This window comes from Passer montanus, unplaced genomic scaffold (genome assembly GCF_014805655.1).
Source record: "Passer montanus isolate IOZ18808 unplaced genomic scaffold, ASM1480565v1 scaffold21, whole genome shotgun sequence".
Lineage (NCBI taxonomy): Eukaryota > Metazoa > Chordata > Aves > Passeriformes > Passeridae > Passer > Passer montanus.
The window spans coordinates 11,405,882-11,431,821 of record NW_024366703.1 but is presented as its reverse complement, the minus strand read 5'-3'; the positions used below and the strand labels follow the sequence as shown (position 1 = coordinate 11,431,821).

At 41.7% G+C, this 25,940-nt stretch overlaps 2 protein-coding genes across 3 annotated transcripts in view; one reads left to right on the top strand and one right to left on the bottom strand.

Annotated features, from left to right (window-relative positions):
* The window catches only part of NHLRC2 (NHL repeat containing 2), a 28,673-nt gene extending 27,046 nt beyond the window's left edge, over positions 1-1,627 (bottom strand). The window contains exon 1 of the mRNA XM_039708974.1: positions 1,264-1,627. Coding sequence (XP_039564908.1) covers positions 1,264-1,426 — 163 coding nt within the window. The 5' untranslated portion in view covers positions 1,427-1,627. The remainder of the gene's footprint in view (positions 1-1,263) is intronic.
* Positions 1,628-2,263: 636 nt separating this feature from the next.
* Positions 2,264-17,950, top strand: DCLRE1A (DNA cross-link repair 1A). 2 transcript variants are annotated; one of them, XM_039709379.1, is made up of 9 exons: positions 2,264-3,108; positions 4,633-6,123; positions 7,456-7,589; positions 8,747-8,865; positions 10,447-10,590; positions 11,495-11,640; positions 12,613-12,767; positions 16,418-16,559; positions 17,170-17,949. In XM_039709379.1, exons 1-9 carry the CDS (start codon positions 2,694-2,696, stop codon positions 17,334-17,336), a joined length of 2,913 nt encoding a protein of 970 aa, XP_039565313.1. In that variant the 5' UTR covers positions 2,264-2,693; the 3' UTR covers positions 17,337-17,949. The 2 variants fall into 2 exon arrangements, with proteins under 2 accessions (XP_039565313.1, XP_039565314.1); XM_039709380.1 differs by lacking the exon at positions 2,264-3,108 and adding an exon at positions 4,017-4,137 and having other exon boundaries at positions 17,170-17,950.
* Positions 17,951-25,940: the final 7,990 nt, after the last annotated feature.

Sequence of the window (25,940 nt, the reverse complement as noted above, 5' to 3'; positions counted from 1 at the left end):
TCCTCTCATCCCATTACAGGTACCAAGACAAGGAATAAATATCCTAAAATGTGGTCTGCCAGTATTATCTCTCAGCATTTCTGAAACTTATAAAAGGAAAAGGCAGTTATGATAAAATGCAAAGCTAACTAGTCTTTGAACTTTCACTTTGACAGTTTCAGAAAATAAGCTCTTATAGCTCCAGAAGCTATTCCCACTCAAGTCAGCAGGAGGCTTGCTTTGTGTTTCACTAAGAGGAGGACTGTTCTCTTTCTCCATATATTTATAAACATAAATGGAGGCACACACATTTAGCTTTGGTGAGAGTAATGAGAATAATTCAAGTATATGCATTATTCCCACAGTGTAGAAGCTTTGCTGTTCACTTTTCAAAAGAAAATGGCAGTTTATATATTTTACAGCATTTCTCCCTTTTCATTAGAATTAAAATACCTTTCATGGGCTACTTCTTTGAGCTCTTTTTAGAGGAGAAAATAAGCCTTGACAGAACACTGAAACAATACTAATGGCAAAAGCTAAAATTCAATTCAGAGCCCCAAATCTAGGCAGAGAGCATTCCTTTTGCTCCACTGGCCAAAATCTGTAATTCATTCCCATGACAAGTGTGATTTGAACCCTGAAGTTCCCCTGCTGAGCTCTCTGTCTTGCAGTGTGATGTGAGCTCCCACAGCTGCAGGGAGACTCAAAAAGACCCTGAGCAGGACCTTATACTTTGATATATTTTGATTTCCCCCTTGCCACAAGGAGAGACATAGCAATGTGTGAGAGGGGCAAACCACCGCAGGAGGATGAATGACATCTTCAGCACAGTTTGCATTACCAGGGGTGTGAAAATTGACAAGAGCGGCTCAGTCATGGAGCAGAGAGCTGGGGAACATCCTTAGGGATGCTCCGGGAAACCAAGGGAGCTCAGGAGAACGCAGGGAGAGTTAGTAAGGTTCTCACTATGACCACAGGCGACAGATATAAATACACACTACAGATGGGAACAGGTTTAGAAGAGAGGCTTTACAGAACGTGTTTTTCCAGCCAGTACCAGGTAGAGGATGTTTAAAGAGGTTCTTTTGCCGTGCCCTTCCCTCCTGGTGCTCCCAGGAGTGACATTTCCTGTAGTTCAAGTGCCATTTAGACAGCGGCTCACGGGGCCGGCCCTGCCCGGCCCTCGCAGGCAGCGGCACCTCCAGGCGAAGCCCACACGGGGAGAGCCGGGGCTCCGCCGCCTCTCCCGGGGACCGCCGGCCCCGCCCGGGCCGCGCCACCCACCTCCGCCGAGCTCGGGCACCGCCAGGTCCCGCTCGCGGCTGTCCATTTTCTTCAGGTACTGGTAGACCAGGTTCTCCTTCTCCTGGGCAGTGTCGGCGTCGAGCAGCGCGTACTCGAGCTGTGTCTGGGCGGGCAGGAGCCCCGCCAGCCCGCCCGCCGCCATCGCCTCAGCCGGGCGCTGTTTACCGGCCTGGCGCTTCGCCGCCGCACATTCGGCACCGCCCGCGGGGCCAGGGCGGAAAACCGCGACTGAAGAAGAAACTAAAGCACAAAGTACAGACACGCAATAACTCGTCTGTCTCGAAGCCGGACGTCCTCACTTATTCCGTGTTTTTACGTATCCTTGGTTTCCACAGCAGCACATTCCCAGAGCGAGCGCACAGCGGAGACTCCCGCGCAGCAGATTCAACACAGCCAGTCTATCCCGCCCGGCTGTTTTACGCTTCTTTAAGATGTAAAAATTGAGCGGCACGGGAAAAAGTCGAAACCAGGCTCCAGTAATTTAAACGGTGGGATCTGTGGCTTTTTGGGGGGCGTATAGTGGGAGAAGCGGAGGAGATCGGTGACAGCCGCGGTGACGAACCTGCGGAAGCGAATGCGCGGCCACGGCGGGAAACGGCCGGGGAGGCGCCACCGCGGGAGCGGCGGGACCCGGGACATCCCGGGGAATATCCCGGGACTTTGGGGAGCGCTGGGACATCCCTGCGGGCATCCTGGGCACTCCGGGTCCCCGGGTAATCCCTGGGAACATCCCGGGACACTGCGGGGCACCGGGACACTGGGGGACCCCGGGTCATCGCAGAGAGCATCCCGGGCACTGAGGTACTGGGACGCACCGTGGAGCAGCGCCGGGACCCTCTGGAGGAGCATCACAGGACACTCCGGGGAGACACTCTGGGACACCCCGACGATGATCCCGTAGCCGAATTCTCCCTCGTTTTCTTTTCATTTTTTTCCTGCTCGGGGGGACCCTCTGGAGGAGCATCACAGGACACTCCGGGGGGACACCCCGACGATGATCCCGTAGCTGAATCCTTCCTCGTTTTCTTTTAATTTTTTTCCTACTAGGACAGGAATTTTTAAAATCTTCCTGCCCCGCCGAGGCCCGGTGTAGGTTGCGATGCTGGGGACGAGCCGAAGGACATGGCTCACCCTGGAAGGTTTTGCGGAGTCGGGCCCTGTGTAACAGGAGAAATTGCAAATCTACAGAGAGAGGTTCGTTGAATTGTTTTTGGGATAGGATCCACCATGCTCCTGTCCCGTCAGGGACTGCTGCTTGGTTTGTGGCCCAGTGTTGCTTTTTTAACATGGGCTTCTGGAGCTTTTCCTCAGGTGGTGAAGAGTGGAGGGAAGAGAAAATACACTAGTGGGAGGAAAGGCAGGTTTGTGAACTGTTGCTTAAAAGAAAGGGGAATATTTAATGTGTTGACATGTCTGAAGATGCTTTATTGGAAGAGGACATTTGGGAGTACAAATCCATTAGGAAGCGAAGGCATCAGAGTAACTCACAGAGCATCTCCACTCCTGTGCAGGAAGTAAGTGTTGGCAAAGGCAGGCCAAAAAGAAAGAGAAATGGGAAAAAGAAATCCACAGAAAAAACTGGTACACCTCAGAAAACCAAGCAGAGCTCACGGGCAGGTCAGGATGTGGATGAATGTGAAGAAGACAGTATTGTGCACTCCCAGGACAGCGTGGGCAGCCTGGCAGAACAGAGCTCACAAAATGCCAAGCCTGTTCACGATGGATTCTGTCCCAGCTGCCAGATGCCCTTCTCTTTGCTATTGGTCCAGACACCTCAGTGGCACGTCTATGAATGTTTGGAAACTCCAGGACCCATTGAAAAAGGTATGTATAGAGTAAGAAAAAAGCCTTCAGAGAAAACTTATAAATTTCTCATGAAATGTTGCTGTAAACCTAATTTTTTATATTCAGCTCAAAATCTGAAATGGTAGTTGGTATGATTTTTATCATGTTTTATTATGTTGTTACTGATGAGTCCTCTTCTTATACGAAATGTTTGCTTCTTGGTGAAAAACGTGGAAATCTGACATGAAAATCTCCTTTCAGAATCTAATCTCAAAACTCTGAGAAAGTTTCATGGCTGTTTATCAAGTTTTAGTATTTCATTGAACAAACTGAATGTACATATTTAAAATAATGAAACCTGTTACAATGTCAGAAAAGAACCTTCAGGCAGAAGAGTGCTACTTTTGACATGAAGCTTCTATTTCCCTAGGTGTAGATTTTATTATCTTGTATTCATGTTGATATGTGATTTGTTTTGTTGTCTATGGACATTTGGAAGCTGAAACATGCTAATTTACTTGAAATGTTAGCTTGCCGTTTAGAAATTTTATATATAAATAGAGACTAACATTCCTGTATCATAGAACAACCATTTCCTTTTGAGCTCTGTACAAGAAAAATAAAACTGACACATTTCAAATTCCAGTTTCATGGGGAGATACCATATCTAAACAGATTGAGGTATCCAATTTATGCCCTTAATACACCTCATAACTTTTGTAAAACAGAAAGCATACAGTCAGGAAATGTGCATAAAGGCTATTTTAGGTAATGCAACCATTTTCCTTTTTATATTTTGATAACTTTCCTTGAGTTTCTTCTTCAGAACGATGACACGTAATTCCTTTCATGCTGATTTTGGCAGTGCTTTTAATTTAAGGCAGGTGTTTTAACACCTCATTTCTGTCTTACTCCCGTAATTAACAGGTGAAAAATCCTTCTGGTGGGTTTATGCATTCACTTTAAAAGCCTGCAAAGTTAGGCTGGCAAATTGTTACTGGGAAAGGCCTAGGAAAGTGTATGGATTTTTTTCCTAGCATCTCAATGCTGACTGTTTTCTTCATATAGGTAAATACACAACTTTTTTTTCTTTCTTTTCCTAGTGCATAATATCAGACAATTTAAAATGGAATTTCAGGCTCATTCAGAATTGAGGTTTGGTTTATTTGTGTGTTACTTACATTTGAAGTGTACTGGCTGTTTCTGGTACTACTTCTCTGAACTTGTTGCTTGAATGTGAGACAATTCTAAACCAGAAGCCATGTGATTACAGAAGCACAACATTGAAACGGGGTTAAATGTTCTTGTTAATGGGATGCATAATTCAGGCATAGTGCTGCAGGAGCAGCAGCTGTTTGGTTTTAGGCTGGAAGCTTCTCATTGCTCAGCTCAGAGCAGTGGTAGCTTGAAAATTAATTTTTACTTGTACCTTCTGTCCTCCAGCAGCTGTATTAAGAAAAAGCTCCTAAATGCTGTGTCACATGCGATTTTTATTTTAACTGTGCCAACTGTACTTGCAAAGGTGTTAACATTGCTCCTTTCTTTGACTCTTTCTTTCCACAGAGTGTCCTGATGGTCTGCAGTGCACCTCCACCATTCCCTCTCACTACAAGCGCTACAGCCATTTTCTGCTTGCAGCAAACAGGGCAGGGGAGTATCTTGTAAACCCTCTGGCAACCACTGTGGAGATGAAGATGACATGTTCTACTGCTGCAAAGCCCAGCTGCTCCCCACGTTATGCAGAGGAAACCTCAGGGAATGAGAACCCCTCTACTGAAATAAAGCACGCCCGAAACAATGACTGTGCATCAATGGTACGGAGTTCACCAGAAATGAAGTCTCTAAATATAATTAGTGGAAGCACTTCCTTTTTTGCAGGTGTTGAAAAACCTCAGCAGACACTTCAGCTGCCACAGATGGCAGATAATCATTGTAAATTTGAATTTTTTGATTTTGCATCCTCTCAAGAAAGTGAAACAGGAAAACATCTGTGTGTGGAGAAAGATACAAGTCAGCCAAGTCTGCTACAGTCAGGAGTAGACTTCAATGACTATGGAATTTCTTACTCACCACTAAGTACATTTGAGGAAAGTGAAGAGGAAGAGGAGGAGAAAGTAAAAGTATCACAGAATGAATTATTTGAAGTGCAGAACTCAGAAGAAGACTCCAATTCCGTGATATTTAAAACATTTGATGGACTTCTCTTACAGAGGAAGCCTCAGTATGAGCATGCAAAAATAGAAAATTTCATAACTAAAAAAACCCTCTGTGGTACAGAAAATACACTGAACCATCTAGATTCTCAGCAAGGGGTGGTAGCCAGTGGATCTTCTTTTGCTTGTAGTTACAAGGAGGCTGAACAGCCAGAATTGATTTCCTCTGCTGCCAAAGCAAGAGCCACAGAGTCAGAAGATGCTGGTGCTTGTGCTCTGGGTTCTGCATATGGGAGTTTTACTGGGACATCATCACTGCTAGACAGAGAAGATGCTGGCTCTCTTCTGACACAGAAGAGTAATATTTTGAGGGAGCCAAGTGACATTTTAGCTGGTACAAATAAAATGACTGCCAGTGCAATTGATAAAACAGCTCACCAGGAGAGTTTGCAGACAGCAGTGGAGAAAAAAGGAAATCTTAGTACTGCTGCTGTGTGCTTTCCCAGCCCCATCTCTTCTAAATCAGTGCCATCTCTTTCATTAGCAACTATGAACACTAAATCCAGTCCTGCCAAAGAACTTAAACAAATGGACATTGGTGTTTTCTTTGGGTTAAAACCGAAAGCAAAGGAGGAACGCAAAGGAGAGGCGTCTTTGAATGAGAAAAAGCAGATACCAGCTTCAGTATCTCCTAATGGAAAGAGGCCCAGACAGCAAAAAAGGAAGGCTGAGGGGTCTGTGGAAGATGTGGAAGGAGTTACAGAAAGTTCAGGTAAAAATGAAGCCATTGCAGATGTCCGTTCTGGTGGCCAACGAAGGTGGAGAAAAAAATTTAAAGAATTACCTACTGCAGGTGAAGAACCAAGAAAAAAACAGTGCCCCTTCTACAAGAAAATACCAGGTGAGAGGTAACTTGGTTTTTCATAGAGGTTAATTTATTTTGGCTGGAGTGTTTTGTTTTTGTCCTAATTTTAGACGTCAGTATTTTTACTCTTGATAAATGCTTTCTTAAATGATTTTTAAATGTATTTTTTAATACATGCTCCTAATTCCTGAAATTAATTTTTTGCATTGCTTCAATTGTGCCTGAAAATAGCATTGTCAATGGCAATCATTTCCTTAACACTAAGGTAAAAGAATTGAGTTTAATTTTGCATTTGAGCTTCAATAGTATTAGAGATATTCATTTTAACTATGAAAACAAAGAAAGAAAACAGAGCAGAAGAGTTTAGTTAAGAAGACAATGAAGAATTTCTCAGGGTCTCCTCAAACAACTAGATAAATTAAAGGATGATGGTTCAGCATCTTAAAAAGCTTCAGATGCTCACACCACTAAAGTTAGTTTTGGGTCTGGTATCTCTCAAACACTTGAGGGATTTTTGGTTAGGGATTTTTACTTAGATCAGATTGCTATGGTTCTTTGACTTGAAGTTCTAGCCTTAATTATGTAGAACTCTTTCCAGTTCTCCTAGAAGATCTGGGAAATTTTTGTAACATAAAATGAAAAATACGAGTGCCACTAGCTGAATTAGTTCTGTGCACTGTTTGGTGGTTTTAAGAAAGTATAACCCAATGGAAAAGGAGTGTTTATGGGTATGTTTTCATTTAAAAGATGTATTTGCAGAGAGAAGGGTTGTCTTCTATACATCTGTCTTTATGCAACATCTTTATATTAACACTGCATACAATGGCAATCAGTCACGTTTCATCTTAGCAGAGAGATTTGAAAACCCCAGGTTGCTTGCTTAATAATTATGTTATTGCGTGCTTTAAGAGAAATATTACGTTTAGGATAATTGAAGAATTGCAGTTTGATTGCAAAATGCAGTTCTGTTAAGCTGCAGTTACCTGTTTACTGTTAAAATATTAGTATTAGATTTCAATCTATGTGAACTTCCAAAAATACTGGTTGAATACAGATAAATGTGTCTGATTTGCTTAACCAGTTGCCATCTCTATAAGAGGGCAGCTGAACAACATATTTGGGAGGCCTTTGAAAGTGTGTTTGTGAGCAATTAATGAAATTTATTTTAGTAAGTGAAAATCTCTTTCTGCAACTATTGACTGATACACAAAACATGTTAATCTTTAAATGGCTCCTTCAATTGTATGCAGAGTAACTATTACTTTTTAATTGGGAAGAAAGGAAAAAACCCCAAAGCATCATGTGATTAGAAATTGGCTCTGAATTTTGCTTGTTTATTGACTGGCTTGTCTTCCTTCTTTGCTGTAGGAACTGGTTTTACAGTTGATGCCTTCCAGTATGGAGAAATTGAAGGCTGCACAGCTTATTTCCTTACTCATTTTCACTCTGATCACTACAGTGGACTAACAAAAAACTTCAGGTTTCCAATCTACTGTAATAAGGTAAGACTTGTCAAGATTACTAGATACCATCATATCCATGTGCAGCTGTACTCACTTTTGTACTGATGGAAGTAAATAAAGATCAGTGGTTGGGGTCCTTTATTGGGTCAGTGGATATGTACAGGGGAAACTGCATTTTGTTTGTGAGAAATCCTTACCTTGATTTGACTGATCAAGAGGATTAGTGAAACTTCCCTCCCTAGATACCATATTAAAAAATCAGGTTTAAAAGGATCTCTAGAGGTCACATAGACCTATCTCCTGCACAGTGTGGGTCTACCTTCAAAGTTAGATCAGACTGCAGGGAGGCTTTTGTCAGTCAAATTTTGAACACTGGCCAGATTTTATATACTATATCTTCTTGCAACCTGTTGCAGTGCTTACCTTTTCTGTTGGTTTTTTTTTTCCCCCTAATAATACATTTGAAATTTCTGGTTTTACAACTTGACATTGTAGCATTTTTTGTGTGTGTGCATCATGAAGAATCTGGCTCCATTTTCTCTGAACTATTTAAGTGATGGAAGCCTGAAATAGATTCTGCATGAGCCATCTCTTTTCCACGTTAAGCAAGTGGAATTATTTTAGGCTGATGCTTTGTGTCCTGTACTTTGGGCTGCTGAATGGCCATGACTGCCATTAGCTGTTATATGTACAACCAGCTCTTCTTTACTTGTAACATGGGAGGGCCCTTTGCCTAATCAACACATCCAGAGCTTGCATCAGAAAAACTACTTATGGTTCATTCTGGAAGCTTCCTGGAATGCTTGTGTCCTGTGTTGCTCTTGCAGCTGCAGTGACTGCAGTCCTCCATGAGAAGGTCCAGGGGCCTGTTACCTGGAAACTTCTTCACTTGTTTAAATAAGGTTTTACCTGCCTCTTCTTCTTGACTTGATAGTGTGCAACAGATCTTCTTCCTCCTTGTTTATCTCCTCTCTGATTCTAACCCACAGCCTTTTGACAGGCTTTTAAAAGTTTACTGTCTAAAGACAGTTTTTCTCAGTTTGCTTTTTGACAAGTCAATACTGCTGAAAGGTTTGGTTATGCCCAGGGCCTTATAGTTTCTCTCTAAGCCTGTCTGGCTTTGAGAGCTTTTGTTTCTAAATGAACAGTGCTTCTTTTAGACTTTGTTCCTGTTTTAAATGCTGTCTGTGTTGCAGATAACTGGCAATCTGGTGAAGAGCAAGCTCCGAGTCCAGGAGCAGTATGTCCATGTACTGCCCATGGACACGCAGTGTGTGGTCAATGGGATCAAAGTGCTGTTGCTCGATGCCAATCAGTAGGTATCACTGCATTTCTTGTGAAAAATTTCTTACAGGTAGTTAGCTTTTCAAATGGGTGAGTTATCTTCAAAAATGAAACAGGGTTTCTTTGAATTTAATTTAACTTTTTTTGTGTACGTTGTGTTAACCACATGTAGCTCCATAATTTTTGTTTGACAGGTTGAATGATTTTCTAGTGGTCTGAATGCTTCCTGATTTTTGGTGTCTAATTGGGAACCTAGTAGATTTGATTATCAGATACATTAGGTTTCTGTAGCTTGAACTGATGATAGGGAAATCCTGAGCTAAAGAAAAATGTGGTACTTTGGATCCTGTGAGAGACATAACCTAGTTAACATTTTGAAAATTGACCTTTGAAGAAAAGGCTTTTGAAATCTGGACGAGAGTTCTACTGAGTTTGGTGATAAAGGGTGTGCTTTTGTCTGTTAGACTGGCACTATGTGATAATGCTGGATTTAAAGTTCAGTGCCACCTGATTTCCAGTCCTGTGCTCTTGTTCTGCCTTTTGGTACTTTTTTTTGGCCATGAGCTAGAGGAAGACTCCCTTCCCTGCTATACATATATTGAAATGCTGGACTGTGTCACAGCTGGTTTGAACATTGCTTGGTGTAGGATTTGTTTATATTTGGAGAGTTAAAACTCCATTAAGTCCTCTGAGAACCCTGTCTAGGAATGAAGCAAACCTTGTTGCTTATTTAATTTGTATACTTCTCATTTTTCCTGTTTGTCTCTGATTCTCTGCTCCAAGCTATGCATACCTTAGCTACAAGTTCAGCTTCTTGAAGAGTTCACCAATTCTGTCCTTTTCACTTTGTTTCATGCCAGTTTTTCTTTTTTTTTGAGATTTCATTTACCCTTTGCAGGTGACTGATATCTAAAATAGTCCCACTCAGGTTTTCCAGTCTTGTAGAGAGCTTTGGCAAGCAGCTGCAGAAAGCACAGTGGATTCACTGTCACCAGTAAGGGAGTTGTATTTATAACCAGGGACTTCTGGATCTGAAACAACATTTAAAATCTGCAGGTAGAATTTAAAGGAAAATGCTCCAGTAAGTCCTGCAGGAAGGAAGATGAGTCTGCAGCAATACTGTTCTGTTTCTCTTGAGCAAGAATGCTGTTTCTCTTTGGTGTGCTGTTTCCCCCTTGAATCAAATAACAGAATGATTGTAGCTGAGGCAGGATCTGTGCCATGCCTAGAAGGTGGGGCATCCCAAAAAGGCAGTTAATGTTTGATTGCTTTACTGTTGATGTAGATTTTTTGTTTCTTCTTTCTATCTCAGGTGAGAACTTAAGCTTGTGTGTGGCCATAGGATTAGCTGCAGAATTCCTTTAGAAATCAGGAATTTCTAGCTATATTATATATATATAATATAGTATAGTAGCTATGATTTAGGGATTAGCTGCAGAATTCCTTTAGAAATCAGGAATTTCTAGCTATATTAGTCTGTATAGTAGCTGTGATTTAAAATGCTATTCTGCATGTGTTTCTACTGCTGAAGGGTGATCTATGTCGTAAAGTAGTTTATCAGTATAGAGAGTTGACACAATTTGTATAGAGCTTTTTTGTTTGTTTGTTTCAGTTGTCCAGGTGCAGCAATGATCCTTTTCTACCTGCCAAGTGGGGCTGTTATTCTGCACACAGGGGACTTCAGAGCAGACCCTTCCATGGAGCGCTACCCTGCTCTGATGGGCCAGAAAGTCCACACCCTTTACCTTGATACCACGTAAGTGGTCTGGAAATTGATTTTTTTTTTAAATTTATTCTTTGTCTTTTCAGTTTAGTAAGGCTTTGAACCAAATATAAACCAATGTGAACCAAGTAAATGTAATTGTAAATGACATTGCTGTGATAACACTTTTTAGCTCTATTTAGTGTTGAATAAAAGCAGAGACTTATTAAAAGTATGTGTAGCTTGTTCATTGGTTATGCTATTACATTAGAGAATGAAAGTGGGTGGTGGAAAAGATGCTGAAGTATTTGCTCAGTTCACCATATTATTTATAAGTGGTATTAAATTCAGGGTGCCAAAACTCATGCATTAAGTGTTTAACTCTAAAACAAGAGGTTTATGGAACACTAGTTTTCAGTGGATTCAAGTCTATTATAAAAAGGTGTGAAGGAATTCAAAGGTGAGAGTGCCAAAAGGCTGAATCAGTTTTGGGAGTTTTCATTAGAGCTTTCTCTGATTCATTTATATAAAGTTGTTTTGTGTGAATGATGACTAATGCCCAGCTGCAGACTTTCATTTCTGTTCCATATGGTTCTGTGAATGAGTAATGACTTATATTATGGTTTGTGTGTATGACAAAAAATAGATATAAGGATATAATGAAGACGTGATAGAAATATCTAGCTTGCAAGAGCATTTGGTCTTTATGAAGAAGAAAATGTAGAATTCAGTACCAGAGAGTGAATAGTTGTAGAGAAAACTGTGATATATGCTCAGTGTCATTTTTGTTGCAACTGTTTCATCTGGGCACCTCAGTGTTTCTAATAGACTGCTATTATATAGAAGAGTAATGTCTTTTTCACTTACTGTGTACACAGAGTTTTGAGGGCCTTCATGGTAATTTCAGATGTCGTTTATCTTTGGTAACAAAGTGATATATTTTGTTTCCCTGCCCCAGATACTGTAGCCCTGAGTACACTTTTCCTGCACAACAAGAGGTTATCCAGTTTGCTGTCAACATTGCCTTTGAGACAGTGACTTTAAACCCACGAACTCTAGTTGTCTGTGGCACTTACTCCATTGGAAAAGAAAAAGTTTTCTTAGGTATGTAAAAGAAGTGTAATGGATCAAATAACTAATTTAATATCTAATTTAGTGTTACAAGATGGCTTTCTTGAAGATATAAAAGATTGTTCAGTCTGAATATTGGGATATTGTGTAAATAAATTAAATGTATTTAATAATCCTCCTGCTATTTAAGTTTTCTAATCAATACACTTCAACTTTCTGAAAGAGAAAGTGCTCTACCATGTTTACAACCTTCCCCCCACACTGACTATACATGTGGCCAGTTTATATACTAACTGCATGAACCTCTTTGGTTGATTGTGGTGAGAAAATTGATAAGGGCAATTTTAAAAAATAAATTAATGGGGTCTTTATGACATTTTTGTTGTCAATAATTTCAAGAAACAGTAAAGGGATCTTATTCTTAGACTAGAATTCTATTTTGAGCTTTCCTTCCAGTTTATATTATATATCTTTTCTGACTAAGTGAAGATCTTGTGTGCTGTGCTTCAGTCAGTTACTGTACCAGGAGCCAACATGATTGCCCAAATGTCTGCTTCAGAGCAGTGAGATGTGCACCATTTGTGCATATTTAAAATCATCAATACAAAACTTGCTCTCACTGAAATTTAGTCTGTCTTCAGTGTGGGCTGTTTGTCACATATTCCAAAACCTACACATTTCTGGCATCTTTGGAATAAATACCAGTTCACCTCAGTACCATTCTACCAAAGAAATGTGACTTAGAATTTATCAAGGTACTTTTCTTCCTTTTGCTATTGTCATACAAAATTCTGCTGCTAAAATGTTGGGGGCAAAAGTTTTTAACACCCATTATAGGATTCTCTTCTTAATGTTAGAATACAAAACACTACATCCTATTGAATATGGATTTCTTTTCTAATGGTAAAAATTATCTTGTACAATAATCAGGACTATGTCCAAAACAAGCCAAAAAAGAACTCTTACAATTTTCTTTATCTGATTTCTTCCTAATGAATCCTAAAGCAATTGCTGAAGTTCTGGGCTCAAAAGCAAGTATGTCCCGTGACAAATACAAAACCCTGCAGTGCTTGGAGTCAGCAGCTGTCAATTCCCTCATCAGTGTGGACTGGAAGGGTACTTTGCTTCATGTTCTTCCCATGATGCAAATTAATTTTAAGGTAAGATCAGAAAATGGACTGTTGATAAATGTGCCAGTAAAATTCTCTTGGCTCCTCCCAACCAGTGCTGTGTTTGGTGCTTTTTAACCTCTTGTCAGATTATATTTATTTAGTGGGGCTTTGACATGTAGCAATACATTGAAAATGAAATGCAATTAAACATTAATAACTTCTCCAAACATGATGTGGTACTTGTACAAGATAAGGTGAGGCTTGTTCAAAGACCTGCTCTTTGCAGGCCTTTTTGAAGTAGATTTATGTAATGACTGCCTGATCTGTCCTCTTAGCAATTAATATATTGTGACATGGAGCTCCTGTTTTCAGCCTGTCTTTTACCTGGTCCAGTATAGGAAAAGTCTAAAAGGATTTTCTGTCTGTGAGCCCCTGTTTTGAGGTCTTAGCAATTAATATATTGTGACATGGAGCTCCTGTTTTCAGCCTGTCTTCTACCTGGTCCAGTATAGTATAAAAGGATTTTCTGCCTGTGAGCCTCTGTTTTGAGACAGCCTATGAACATGACCAACTACTGCACTTCTCTAATGTTTGTTACAAAAGCAAGTAAACCAGTTCGCCTATGAACATGACCAACTACTGCACTTCTGTTACAAAAGCAAGTAAACCAGTTAATTTTAAAACACGATTTCATCTAAGTTGATTTTAAATGCACATTTGGTTGAGATTTGAGACACTGAGTTTTTGTTGTTGAGCATTTTTTTCTGAGAATTTCTTAGTTTGGAAAGGTGACTAATTCCTAGGTTATTCTAAATAGATAAAATACTGAAGGGCAGTAAGGTAAAGCAGCAGGCTCTAGATTAAAGTAACCTGGAAGAAAGAAAAAAACCAGTGGCTGTTTATGCCTTACAGGCTTGGATTAATTTTCCTGTTTTGCTTCAGGCCTGCTGTGCCATCTCAAGCAAATCCTTCAGACCAAGATGGTATTTAGCTGCAGGAGTAGTCAAGGTCAGAGTTGACCTAAAAAGGAGTAAAAAAGGCTGTATGGTTTGGATGGAGCTGCAGGAGATGGAACTTAGTATCTTAATGCTTTAACTTTGTTCCGTGATGTTTTCCCTGGTGGAGCAGAAAATGAGTAATGGAAATATGTATGGATTTATTTTTAGTGTGCTGTGGTGTCTTAAACAGGAATTGATTTTAGTTTCTTCTGCAGATTTCTGGATTGCCAAGTCCCCTGTCCCAGCATGCATGGATACTGACACAATTGGACTTTCAGGGGTGAAGGAAACCCCAAGGGCAGCTTTGCTTTCCCAAGGAGGCAGTTGTGTCAGGCAGGGTCTCACCTCCGAAATCAGGAGGCTCTAGACAAATCTCCAGTGTGACAAAAGCCATGCCTGGACCCTGAAAAGGGCCAGGAAAGATGAAAGGCTCGATGATCTAGTGTGTCAGAGTCCTGGTGTGACAGCAGGGCCCTCTGTGCTGGGGCTGTGCCCTCAGGACTGGACTTGAGTGCCATCATTAGTGGTGCTGTGTCCATGGAATCTGGGCGTGCTGGGGTCACTTCCAGAGTGCCAATGAGGCTGCAGCTGGAGGAGTGCCTGGGTGGAATGTACTGTCAGGAAAATGTGGAGAATTTTAAATGCTTAAAGATGAGTTCATATGATCATTTATCTTACTTTTGAATTTGGTATATATTAAGAAAATATTTTTAAAAACCACCCCAGAGATGTGGTACTTCACTGCAGTATTTGCTTTTACCTCAGTAAAATGCAGGGATTGCTGTATATACTGACAAATGGCTGTTCTTGAATAAGCCAGATGAGTTTAAGTGGTGTTAGGGCTGGTGGTAAATTAAATATTTAATCATGTTTGAGTCTTTTCCTAACTTATGGAATCTGTTTGTGTATGCTGCTGACTTTAGTGACACTGAATATCAGGCTGTCATGGTGATTGAAGGAGGTTGGTGTGGCAGTGAAATACATTTTGCATTTAAAAGGGTGAAGGTTTAGAACAGAGTTGGCCAAAGCAATAAACGAAGAAATTGGAATGTGTATTTAAAATGGACTTGTTATGAGCAAACACAGCAGTCATTTGTTTTGGGGAAAGAGGCCATCTTTTCCAAAATGCATGCATGGTTCTTTTGCAACAAACAATTTTTTTGTAACTCAAAAGTTGATGCTTTTGACTAACTTGACTATGTGGTGGAAACTTTCCAGGGAACTGAGTTCTGTGTGTCTGTGACTCTTTCATGTTGTTTAACTCAGCAAGGTCTTGTACTGGCATTGAGGTGAGACTTTCAGAAGTGAAAGTGATTGTAATGCACAAATAATTTTTAATAAACTTGAAATTGCATTCTTAATGTGACTGTTACACACTTGATTTATAACAAAACTCAAAAGCAGATTAGCATTGTTAATATAATAATCATTGCATTTGAAGTACTATATTTAGATTTCATTAGAGCGAGGGGAGAAAATATGTGAATAATTACTTTAATCCATGTTAATACTCCCAAAATGAAGTGTGAAGGAGAATTAGACTGCTACAGTTATACCTTTAATCAAGTGAGGACTGAACATTCACAGTATATTGAAAGTCACAGCAGTGAGCCATAATTCCTGTTGCTGAATGAAATATCTTCTGTGGTAGGGTTTTTAAAAATTCTTTTATGTACCTGCTTTGATGGATTCTCTATGTTGCTACCTGACATTGTAGTGAAGGTATTGTTAAAAGTGGCAGCTTTCTGCTGCCCTGTTTTAGAGTTCTCAAGTGTCTGACAGGTTAGATAATTTTCTATCACAGCCCATCTATCCTCCTCTACCCTCCTTTTTAATCAGCCTTTATTTTGTATTCCTCTCTCTCCTGCTAATACAAAGTTTGATTTTGAGTTCTGTAACCTTGAAGGGCTTTCAGATTAGGAATTTGCCTGTAACATTTTATACAGGATACATGAAATTGATTTTCTATTTTCAACTTGAAGCAATACTGACTTCACTTTATGCAGGCGTAGGATTGTACATACTAGGAAACTTTTTCAAGGTAATTTTCATTTTAGAGTGAGAAGATGAGAGGTGGTTTCCTTCGTGTCTTGGAGGTGGTAAAACATGGTTTAGTGCTCCGAGCAATACTTAGCTTGTGCACTGATAATTTTCATTTTAGAGTGAGAAGATGAGAGGTGGTTTCCTTCGTGTCTTGGAGAGGTGGTAAAACATGGTTTAGTGCTCAGAGCAATACTTCGCTTGTGCACTGGCTTGCTGCAAGTTTTTTGGGGTAGGTTAATTAAATCTGGTTACTTGTGGGCATAAGCAGGTATCAAAACCTCTGTGATGATTTTGCACTGAAGCAGCATTTCACCATCTTCTATCTCCACTCAGCTGCTGAACTCTAGTTTAGAGGAGGAAATTAGTGATTTGTGGAGCAAGATTTACAAGAAGGTGTGATTATGTGTTCTAATCTGTAATGCATAGCTGTTCATATGTACTTAATTCAAATGAAGAAACTGAGATCCTAAGGGACAAGTTGTTTTGCAAATGTCAATATTTGTCATTAATAATTGCAAGGTAGATGATCATTGAAATTAAAAAATACCAGCACATGAAAATACAATGTAGTCTGAATCCTCTCCATCGTGAAATGGCCAACCTGTAGTCTCACTAGCTATTTAATGGGATTAAGTATATGCTATTTTTTTTTTACAGGGCTTGCAAGATCACTTGAATAAATTTTCTGAGAATTTTGATCAAATTCTGGCTTTCAAACCTACGGGGTGGACCTACTCTGATTCATGCCTTTCTCTGGAGGATATCAAGCCTCAGACAAGAGGAAAAATCACTATATATGGTATGAGTGGCAAAGATTCAGTACATTTGGTTTTGTGTGGATGCTTTTCCTATTTTTATTCTGGAAACTCCTACTGATTTTGCTGGTAACTCATTGAGAAACTGAACAGATACCTTCAGGAGATATCTGTGGAATGAGTAATCGAGAACACCATAAATGCAGATTTTTACATACATTTTGCACCTGTCTTGTCATGTAAATAAAGACTTTCACCAGATACAAGTGGAGACTTCAGGGATGGAGTCTTGGCCTGACTGATGCTGGTGGCAGTGTAGTTCCAGAGCCAAGATTTCATTCTGTGTCTTACTTGTTTCTGAGAGTGTCTCTTCCTCTCAGTTCTTATTGGTGCGTGAAGCTAAAACCCTTAACATTCCTTTAACCAGGTCATTGATGTTGCTTAGCTTGCACTGTTGAATGACTTGGTGACTTAATGCAAGCTAATTTTCCTAGAAGGGAAAATTGGAGGGAGGGAGGTAGTTTTACCTTGGCTATAAACTTGAGATCCCAAATAGGAATTGAAGAAACACTTTTATCTAAAGTATTTTGTAGCTGGAAGGCTTGGAGGAAGCTCAGTGGCCTGACAGATGGCTGTGATTTGTTTTCATTTCAGGGATTCCTTACAGTGAACACAGCAGTTACCTGGAAATGAAGCGTTTTGTTCAGTGGTTGAAGCCACAGAAAATCATCCCCACTGTCAATGTTGGTGACTGGAGAGACAGAAGCTTGATGGAAATGCATTTTAGAGACTGGATGACCGAGGGCAATAGGCATAAATAGATATAAAGAAGAATGTGTATTTCAAAGGAAGTAGGCTGGAATGGGAATTGAGTTCCTGTGAGTTTTATTTATCTCCCTTTTCCATGAAGCTTTCTTTAGGGAGGACTAAACTGCCATTCTTTGAAGAAAAATCAATTTGGGAAAAGAAAAAAAGGCACCTTGCTTTCTTGTGTATGTACTACTTTTTGTTTCCCCATAACATACCATTTTTGCAATTTCATATTTTAGGTTATTTTTATCTTACTCCTTTTCCCCTGTTCTTAATTTTCCTCAAGTTGTGGAGATGCTCTGATGTGTAATGCTGGGGGTTCAACAGTCTCCAGGATAATTTCTGCAAATAAGTTATTGTAATAAATGAGACAATATTAAGCTTATGCCACATGCTGTCAACTCAGGCTTCAGAGAAGCTAATTTCATGAGGCAGGAGTGACTGTTGTGATTTAAATCTTGTTAAAAAAACCTTACCTTGTGAGAGTATGGACTTGGGATCCTGCAGCGTATGTACTTTAGACAACTGTTTACAAAAGACACTTCTACATTCTGTTCAAGACTTTTTTGCTTTTTTTTAGCGATCTTTTTTAAAATAAAGAATATATCTAATGCCTATGTGTTCTTTCTGAGCAAAATGCATTTCATTTCAGTGCCAGAGTTGCTAACCTGAACCACCTGTCTGCACTATCTTTGGTGAATGTGCTGTGTATGTTGCTTGTATAAAGTTGCTTGTGTAGTGCCAGTTGTCAGCAGGTGTTCAAAGCACAGAAGTGGTTCCTCACCATGTAATCTCCACTGGGGTTTGCAGGGTTGTTTATATACAGGTTTGTCACCTGAATTCTGGAAAAACAAGAAAGGCAAATACTAGCACTGGCCGCAAAAAGGTAAATTTCACTTTGCATTTTTTGTCCTGATTCCTACCAGATTATCCAGTGCTGCTTTTTCTGCATCTGCCTGATGTTTATGTACTGAAATATGTGTGTGCATGCAGGCACACTAGTAAAATTTTAATCACTAAAATAAAAACTGTTCCAAACTTCCAGGGTGTAATGACATGTAAAAAGTTATTCCTCAGCCCCTCAGAGTAGCTTGTCTGGAATCTCAATGCTATTTTATGTTGTAAAAACATTTTTTAATGATTCATCTAAGTATAAACAGAAGCTTGTTTTTGAGTGATGAGCTCTGTAATGTGAAGTCACTCGTTTTGTTTGTCTTGTGAGAGAAATAAGTGAGGAATTGATGGCAAAAAGATTCTTTGTACTAAAAGAATAGTGAATGAGCATTTCACTGTCATAAGGCATTGTTAAATGCTTCAATTTACATTAATCTGAAGTTTTTGTTTTACATCATGCATAGTGCTAGCTGGCTGTCACAAGAACTGGTAACTGTCTTGGACTGGAGTGCTCATTCCTAGGATTCCACTCCTTTTTGGAGGTGTATGAAGAAGTATCTTTTATGGCTTTTGCAAGTACCAAACCTGAATGAATGCCTTGTACAAATCAGAGCAAATTTGGGGATTATATTTGACAGGCAATTGTTTTTACCAGTTGAATTTTTAAGGAACTATGCATGCTGTTTTTGGCCTTCAGGGTCTTTTTGCTGATTAATTTTTGCACAGACTATGCGAGGCTGGAATAAGCATCCCAGAGTCAAATCTTAGTCACAATTCTAACATCTTCTTGCTTCCATAGTTGCATTTTCAGGAATGACTGTTCCTACAGAGAATGAGTGTGTGTGGTGGAGGGGCTCCCACCAGGCTGATGCTGTTTCTGGTTTTGCACTTCCCTCAGTTTGTGCCACTGGTAAATCTGAACCCAAAAAATTCAACTCTCAGTGCAGCCTGATGAGTGTGAGTTACCTGTCATCTCTCTGTGGCTCTTAACCTCCTGCTATCAGTTTCTAGCCTGTTACCCAGAATGAGAGGTTGGGTCTTTTTTCTTTTAAAAGCAAACTGATTTCTGAAACTAACCCCAGGAATGGTGTACCTTGGAAGAACCTGGCATCTGCTGGACTGACCCAGTTAATCCTGCCCTGATGTGGAGCAGATGGTCATGGGCTCATTTCAGTCAGCAAAGCAGAAGGGCTTTAGTGCTGGAGGCTTTTTCCAGTTCCCTGCTCTGCTGTAGGTATTCCTGCATTGGCCCACTGGGTTCTTTCATTCCTCCCTCTTTCTAGTTTGTATTTGTACTTGTACCACCAGGTTTTTGTGTGTAGATGAATTCTGCAGCATTTCATCCACCTTTGTGGCAGGAGATCTCCATCTTACCTACTTACTTGGCCTCCTTTTTATGTAAAAAATGTGTTTTCAGAATCCAAACTCAGGAATAAATTATTTTTTGTTCTCTTTATAATAAAGAAGATGAATAACAGGATTAGGTTGCATGGGAGGACATACAAGCAGATGTGGAAAACTAAATATAACTAACAAGAATTTTGTGGAAGATGTGTGGCAAGACTTTTTCCCTTGTCTTGGTGAGTGAGATGTCCCAAGGGACATCTCTCTGATCTCAGCAGTTTAAGTCCTTTGGGGAGTGCAGACCTGGGATAAACAAAGTTTCAATGCTATTGTACAGATGCCATTAATTAGGACTTTGAGTCTGGCTCTACTTTTCCTAATGAGGAATTTATTTTTTTTTCCAGTCTTTGGGCAGTGCTGGCATTAGAGATGGATGAATTAAAGCATGTATTATTTTGGTTGAGAGTGGGGGTTCTGCCTACAGCAAAGGTGTCACCTTTTCACAGTCATTGGAGGGGACTTAGACCTCTGTGGTGCTATAGAAACACTAGACCAGAGTCCCCTGGACAGGGGGGTGGAGGAGTCAGCCTATACTGACACAAATACAGTCAGATTTCACTACAGCAAGAGGGGCCTGTGCACACCCCAGAGGCTCTTCCTGTCTGTCTGGTGCTGACAGGCTCAGGGCAGGAGGCACAGCCCATGAAAGGAGCAGCTGCAGCACTCAGAGCAGCCTCCAAAGCCAGCCCCTCTGAAGGATCACTTTGTATTTCCCATCAGGACTCCTGCTCTGATTACATATCACCCCAACAGGCAGATAAATGAGCTAAAAGCAACTCTGTTGGAAAAGGGTAGCAGAGAGGGGAGATGAGGAGAGCAGCTTGTGGCTGTGCTGACTCTGGCACTGGGTTTCGGGCTGGCTGTGATAAATGAAAGCACCCATGGCCTGTGGCCACCACTGGGCTGGCTGCACGGCTGAAGCATTGCAGAATAAAAGCATATGGGCAGCTAAAGGGAGCTTCAAGGTGCTGGTATCTCTAAAACTTGATGTGAAATAACAATTGATAGCAACTTGGAGTGGAGAAAGGAACTGGATTGTCATTGGTATGGTTAAAGGATTTCTCTTATTTCATCAAACCTGTCTGCTCCTATGAGCTTCATAAAGCTTGTTAGCATATTGCCATTTAAGTTGTTTTCTTTTTAAGAAAGTGTGACTTCAGATACATCCTTCATGCAATTAGGAATTGATTTTGACTGAATGTGAATTTTGAATTTGAACACTGCTTTGGGGGGATTGTGGGAGACTTATTTCCATATCAGGGTAAAGATGCAGTTATTGCTTTGATATGTTTTTTCTGTCTGATTAACTTTTGTTGAGTTTTCTTTGGTAGAGGGAAAAAACCCCAGCAGGTGAGTTTTGAGAACAAAAGAATGCAGCCCAAACATTTCCATCATTCCTTGGCTACAGAAAACCAGCTGCTTCTCATTTCAGAACCAAAACTTTTAAGGGTGGGTCACAGGCTGCTTTATGTGTTAAGGATTTATAGTGAAATTATGAAATTTGGCATTTTATTCAATAGCCACCATTCCAAACCAAGTGTGTTTGCAAAACATTCAGTATTAATGTTTGTAAACCACACAGTATTAGTATCTAGTGGGAATTATGACTGGCATGAATGAAATTCACAGGAAATACTGAAAGCTTGTCAGTACCAATATCAAAAATTGAAGATCTTATACTTAAGTTTCATATCATGGTACAGATTATAAATGTGCATTTGGAGTGCTCAATTCAATGTTCTCCCCAGCAGTGCAGAGAAATCCAGGAGATTTCAGCCTCTAACACAAATGAAGGGATAAGACAGTCTGTCACTGTTTGCAGAGAAGGAGAACAGCACAGGGGAGCTGACTGCTGCTTTCCCACTGAATCCAACCAGCTCTACCTGCTGTCTGCAGGCAGGAGGGTTGGTGGAGGAGCTGCAGCCCACCAAGGCAGAGCCCTGCACTGCCTGGAGGCCTCTTCTCTTTCTCCTTTCTGCTCTGGACCTTTACCCACTGTTGTACAATGGCACCTTGTTATCAAATCTCCACCAAATACTTTGGCAGGGAAAAGGCTTTTCCACTCTGTCACATCTGCTCTGGTATCTCAGAGCAGATAGGCACTTGTTTGTGCCAGGTTCAAATAAGTTCTTATATAAACCAAACAGTTTTAAAACCTCTAATCTTTCCCATTTGGCTTTTTGGTTAAACTTTGTTCACTTTTCCTTCTGTACGTTGTCTTGCTTATTAGGGGTGGAAGAGGAGGAAAGATCACCACCTCAGGGAAAAAGATACAAGCAATGCACTGGAAAAGGTGACACGAGGACACAAATGCCAACAGCAGTGACTTTGCAGCCGAGTTCAGCAAGACCAGGGCTGGCTGTGGGGTTCTGCATGTGCTGCCTCCTGCTGCCTCCCACCCCTCCTGCTTGTCCACCACAATCTTCCTCCCTGCAGAAGCCAGGATTTCAGTGAACTCTGTTGTGAGAAGCAAAGTTGATTTTTTTCTGATCACTCCAGCTCCTGGCAGAGACCTCCCCAAATACAGCAGTGCCAGCAGCAGGATCTGACCCACTTTTCAGCTCCTGTTACAGAGAAGAGATGGATTGGAGCATTTATCTCAGCAGGGCTTCAATCAGAGGAAGGCAGACTGGATTTCTCTTGTTACTGAGACCTTGTTATTTACTTGGCTCTCTGCCCTGCTCTTGGTCACATCTACTGCCTGAACAAGGGAGGTAAAGCTGGAATTCTGTTCTTTGTGCTGCTACCCAGTGACCATCTGAGGAACTGAGCTCTGCAGCACAGCAGGAGCCTGGTTTTCCACTAACACCTCCATGGTCACAGCCCAGCTCGTTCCTTGGGGCTCACCTGTGGGGCCAACAGCCAGGCAGGGGAAATTGGCACCCCAAGAATGGCATGGACTGACAGCCTGGGGGCAGTGGGGCAAGACAGGGCTGTTGTGGACTATGGGTGCCTTCCAGGACATGACAAACATTTCCAGTGGTGTGTGGAGGTTGCTGATTTTCTGCCATATAAACCCAAAGTATTCTGTGTTTGACCAAGGAGTGGCAGGGAGGGGGTGAGTGCAGCAGGACAGTGGTGCAGTTAGTGACAGCTCATTAGGAAATTATTAACTACCCAAAAAGATTAGTGGGGTGGGGGGCAGCAGGGATGGGCTTATTTGGGGCTCATTGGCAAAGGATGACTCAGAACATGGGAAAAGTCAGGCTGAGGACAGCAGGGTGGGATGCAAGAAGGGAATGGCTCTGGAGCTGCTGTCAGGGGCAGCTGGGGGTCTGCATCCTCCCTGCCCACACCAGCACCACTGGCAGAGCCCCCCACCATTTCAGCTGGAGTGACTCAGGGGAATGTTGGCATTCTGAACATTTCTAAACCTTGCTGGGCACCATTCCCTGACTGGATCGTGGCTTTGGCCCTACTGGAGGAGCAGGGCAGGAACCTGCCATGAACTTCTTGTGCTCCAGAAAGGTTCAGTTCAAGCTGTGGGGGCTCTGAAAGGGGCAGTGCAGGAACTTCAGTGGGCCTCATTCACCCATTTTTCATACCAAACACAGCCAAAGGGACAGCTAACATCACCACGTGGTGCCACAGCCCACTGACACGTGTGGGGCACTGGTGTGGGTCCCTTTTGGGGATGACAGCAGTGACCACCCCTCCTGCAGGCACAGACACCCTCCTGTCTTCTGGCTGCAGTGCCAAAACACCCCTGCACTGATCAGCCTGTGATCATCAGCATGTGTGCCACTGGCAGAACTTAAAAAGACAAATGGATGGAGAGGTCCCAGGGTGACCAGAGCACTGTGCAGGGGATGTTTCATCCAGGTGCCAGAGAGACTGGACACATATTTACTCTGGGTTTTTTCAAGGTTTTAGCTGACCTTGAGGGAAGGCGCTACAAAAAAAGACACTTGTCTGATGCTGGGAAATAATCTGAAGCAGACTTTTAATTTTATTTTTTTTTTCATATACAGCAAGTATAACAAAAATGTACTTACAGCAGAGAACTCCTGTTTTACCATCTTTGACATATTTTTTTTTCCTATCCACAGTCCCTCTTGTTGTTTATAGTTGTTCCTCGTGACTGAGTTTACCTTCCTCTTTGTTCTACCCCCAGCTACTTTTCTACTACTGGGGATTTCTCAGAAATATTACACTGCCAGAATTCACTTTTATTCTTAGAAACTGGAGCACAAGGGCAATTGCTTGGAAGCAAAATGACATCTGTGAAGAATGACTTTGGACATTGAATAAAATAGAAGAGGAGCAAATTGGAGGACAGAAGGCCAAAATTCCTGTAGGGCACTTAGTTTCAGGACATTTAGCATATAAACGAGATTATTTTGGCAAAAAGTGTTCTGGTGTAGAATATGTGACTGATCAGTAGATGCTGCTGAGGAGCAACTACTCAAAAACATTGGCTTATCTTGTTTAAAAAAAAAATTGTGCAACCCTCATCACTGAAGGAGGTAGTATCCTTCCAACAGCCTTGAGGCATAAACCATGGCTTTATGCTGTGTTTTATAGGCACAGACAGAAACAGATTTCTTGAGAAAATTTACAGAAGCAGAAAATTTAAAAAAGGCTGAAGCTCAGTGATGCACTTACTGATAAACATCACAAATATCCAACATTTTAAAAGGAGATTAGCACCACTGATAGCCATGCTCTTTATGCTCCCACCGATGCTTCAATTTCATCCTCCACTGCTGGGTTATAAACAAAACAAATTCCCAGGCACAGATCAACTCAGGCACCCCAGGATGAAAAACTGAACATGGCCAGACACCTGCTGTGGCAAGTCCAGTCCTGCTGCCACCAGAGCAGCTTGGTGCCCCCCAAAGTGCTGGTCCTGCTGATAGATGGAGCCACCAAGGAGCTGTCAGCAGCAAGCACGGGGCTCCTGGTCACTGAGGGTCCTCACAGGGAAGGTATGGCTTCACTTAAAGTGATTTCCTGAATGAAAGATTTGTATCAACCTTGTCTGGCTTCTCCACTTCTTTAAGGGATGCAATAACTTAGAAGGTGGTAAGGGGCCAAAAGGAGCATTCAAAATTCCAGTGGCATTTCTAGGAACTGCCTGGCATGGTCCAAGTTCCTCGCAGTGACTTGCTGGCCAGTCTGCAGGAGGGAAGTGGCCGGCTATGGTGAGGCCTGTACATGGAAGGAGTGTTCATCCCTGGGAAACAAACCAAAAAAGCCCTTGGAGCACCTCAGATTACCCTGTCATCTCCAGAGACCCAAGGCAGACACTCAGGACATGCACTTTCCAGCCCCTGCTCTGACCAAGGGAGCACCAGCAGGGAAACACCTTTGTAAATATTAGTGTGTCCCCTAAAGGTCCTGAAATGGTGGAGGAATCCATGTGACTGGGAAGATTTCCACAGTGCCTGCTGGTGCAGATTTCCATGAGCACCACAGATGATGTGAGCCAGCTCCTTGCAGGGAAGTGGGAACATCACCCCACGTTCCCTCAGGACAGAGTGCCTGCAGGGACTCAGGTAAGCCAGTTCCTGCAGGACATCAAGGGTGGCTTCTCCCTTGGCATGGAACCAGCACATCAGCACCTCCCCACAGCACAGGGCATCGATGAACCCACCCTCAAACCTGTAACATACAGGTCTGATGGAGGCTTTTCCAGGAAATTTCTGGGAGATAAAGCAATTCCTAGTATTGAATGTGGTGCTGGAGAGCACATTCATGGTAAGGGACAGCATGATGCAAATGAGTCTGAAACCACTCCTTGAATGTTACTGAGTGTGTTTGAGGAAATGGCTCGCCTGAGGTCACCAGAAAATCTGGGGCAAAACACAGATTAAGCACCTGGTGTCCCCAGCTCACCACAGATCCACTCTCCCTGCAGTGTGCAGGGTATCATCACTCTCCTTTACTGCAGCTGCTCCTCTTTGCCTCCCTTTGCAGAAATTCCAGCCACACTGAAGTATGTCTGGTTGTTACTTAGATATCCCTGTTAAATATGTAGGTATTTATTTAGACATCCCTATTGCATATATAGCTATCCCTCCAATCCCCCAGGCTGGAGGGCCTCTAACAAGAGAATTAAGCATTTCACAGAGCTTGTCTCTGGCTCACTTCAGGGTGGGCACTGCACAGATAACCTTCCCTGGCTGGACTCATTCTGCTGCAGGACCTGTGCTCTCTTGATCACTTTATGACTCCAAGCCCAGTTCTCAGCAGTGTTGCCCTTGGGAGGAAGTGTGGAGCTTGTGTGGTCTGGTTTGTGCTTTCTGTTCAATGGGCTTTTTATTTTTCTTAACTTCAATGACCTCACATCAATATAGAGACTTCCCTTACCATTA

Coding starts and splice junctions, on each gene's coding strand:
- DCLRE1A (XM_039709379.1), top strand. CDS start 2,694: ATGTCTGAAGATGCTTTATTGGAAGAGGACATTTGGGAGTACAAATCC. Junction 10,591..11,494: donor ACCCTTTACCTTGATACCAC/GTAAGTGGTCTG, acceptor TCCCTGCCCCAG/ATACTGTAGCCCTGAGTACA. Junction 12,768..16,417: donor TGATGCAAATTAATTTTAAG/GTAAGATCAGAA, acceptor TTTTTTTTACAG/GGCTTGCAAGATCACTTGAA.